Raw genomic sequence first — 2500 nt, 5'->3', positions numbered from 1 at the left:
GTGGGAGATGTGGATGAATGGAGGGTTTGGGGAAACTGGGCAAATGAGGGTAAAAATGTGGGTGAAATTTGAAAGAAAAACAAAACAAACAAACAAACAAACAAAAACAAAAAACCCTCTAAATACAGTTACAGGAAATTACTTAAAGGACTTCGTAAAAGAGAAGTCGTTAAACTGACAAGCGAAACAACTGATAATGAATGCAAAAAGTCAAAAACATCAACGTTCTCAGTCACTTGTGAAGACACACTTTCGTGTACAAAAGGCTTCATCAAGCTACAGTGAAAAATTATATGCTCAATTGTCAGGTTATTAAAGCATATACACTTGACATTAGAACAATACTTGGTCCGTAATGAATTTGATAATAGTCTGAGAGCTAAGCTCAGAATTGGTCTGCGAATCGGACCAAAGTCTGAGAGAGTCAACTGACGAGGTTTTAGACTTGAATTCAAGCACCTATAAAAGTCTCTTTCTAGTATATTGCTTATTTCCTTGTATGACAATGGGCAATATACTTTTATACTATCTATATGATTTTTTGCTCCCCTTTTTGCTGCCCTATCTGCTTGGTCGTTATAACGGAATCCAGTGTGGGATGGTATCCAACAAAAATCAACATTTGTACCCTTCACAAATAGGGAGTGCAATAAATACCTAATTTCAAAAAATAAATCTTCTCTTTGATTATTCTCAAAAAGGAGCAAACCTTTTAAGACAGATTGAGAATCAACACAAAATAGGATATTACTTATTATGATTGGTATATCAACAAGATGATTTAAAGCCATAAGGATGGCCACCAATTCAGCTGTAAAAATTGAATGTCCCTTACCTAAATAATATGATTTTTCTGTTTTTAGGTCAGGAATGACAAAAGCAGATCCTGCACTGCTATCATCCAGGACCGAGCCATCAGTGTAAACTTTTAAATGATAATCAAAATTTTCTTCTAATTCAATTCTGACAGATGCTGCTATTATATGTGGAGATTCTCCTTTTGTTGTGTCAGAAGCACATATGTTGACGTTTGCTTTTGTTAACTCCCAGGGAGGGACAGGTGGCACCAGAACACGAGGTGCCATATCATGCAAATCAATGTCTGAAGAATTTAAAATATCTGACACATATGTGCGAATGGTTTGTAGATTTGAATTATTTTGTGCATTTTTTGGAAAATCAATATCAGACCTAATATTTAATTCCTCAAAATCATCCACTGCTGTACATCTCACAATATATTTAGCAGAACTTAATTTTCTGATTTCATCTAGTGGTAGAATACCCGCAAGCTTATAGGCTTCTGAGGTCTTAGTATGCACAGGTACCCCTAAAGCCAGTTTCACAGCTTTACTGTCAATTATTGTAAAACACTACCGTTATGGAATACCCCTTTATATAGGCCTTTTACAAAGAATATATTATCATAAAGTTTGCCTAACTTAAGTCATCTGACAGTGTGTGTGTGTGTGTGTGTGTGTGTGTGTGTGTGTGTGTGTGTTTGTACGTACGCGTGTGTGTACGTATGTCTGTGCGTATGTGTGTCTGTATAAAAGTGCGTTTATGCGCCCGCGCTCACTCGTGCGTGCCTGCGTACGTGCGTGCGTGTGTGTGTGTGTGTGTGTGTGTGTGTGTGTGTGTGTGTGTGTGTGTGTGTGCGCGCACGCGCGCGTGTGTGTGTGTGTATGTGTGTGTGTGTGTGCTTATGCACGGTTGCGTGTGCGTGCGTGTGTATAGGCATGTGTGAGCGTGTATGTGTATTTATGCATGCGTGCGTGCGTGCGTGCGTGCGTGTGTGTGTGTGTGTGTGTGTGTGTGTGTGCTTGCGTGCGTGCATGTATGTATGTACGTGTGTGTGTGTGTGTTTTGTGTGTGTGTGTGTGTGTGAGTGTGTGTGTGTTCGCGCGCGCGCGCGCGTGTGTGTGTGTTAAACACTATTTTCTGGTGCACAGACACACCCCCATGCAGGCCGAGTGTGACGCGGCCATTGCTGCATTCAGTCAATCAACCAACAAAGTGGACGACCTCAACTTCTGTGGGAAAATCCTCACCGATGTTAGTGTCTCTGTCTCTGTCTGTCTGTCTGTCTCTGTCTCTCCCTGTCTCTCTCTCTGCCGGTACTTTGACATGTCCATTATGTTAAACTGAAAAAAACGACGGGCGGAATACCCGAGTGGTTGAAGCGTTGGACTTTCAATCTGAGTGTCCCGGGTTCGAATCTCGGTGACGGCGCCTGGTGGGTGAAGGGTGGAGATTTTTCCGATCTACCAGGTCAACATACGTGCAGACCTGCTAGTGCCTGAACCAATTTCGTGTGTATACGCAAGCGGAATATCAAATACGCACGTTAAAGATCCTGTAATCCATGTCAGTGATCGATGGGTTATGGAATCAAGAGCATACCCAGCATGCACAACCCCGAAAACGGAGTATGGCTGCCTAAGTGGCGGGGTAAAAAACGGTCATGCACGTAAACGCCCGCTCGTGTACATACGAGTGA

The 2500-nt window shown here is 42.1% G+C and overlaps 1 protein-coding gene across 1 annotated transcript in view; it reads left to right on the top strand.

The window, feature by feature from the left end:
* Positions 1–2500, top strand: part of LOC143279925 (uncharacterized) — a 44580-nt gene that overhangs the window by 39817 nt on the left and 2263 nt on the right. Inside the window, exon 8 of the mRNA XM_076584261.1 lies at positions 1953–2055. Coding sequence (XP_076440376.1) covers positions 1953–2055 — 103 coding nt within the window. The remainder of the gene's footprint in view (positions 1–1952; positions 2056–2500) is intronic.

Source organism: Babylonia areolata, chromosome 3, assembly GCF_041734735.1.
Source record: "Babylonia areolata isolate BAREFJ2019XMU chromosome 3, ASM4173473v1, whole genome shotgun sequence".
NCBI classification, from domain to species: domain Eukaryota; kingdom Metazoa; phylum Mollusca; class Gastropoda; order Neogastropoda; family Buccinidae; genus Babylonia; species Babylonia areolata.
Note: the sequence above shows the minus strand (reverse complement) of the source record. Positions and strands in the feature narration are given on the sequence as shown.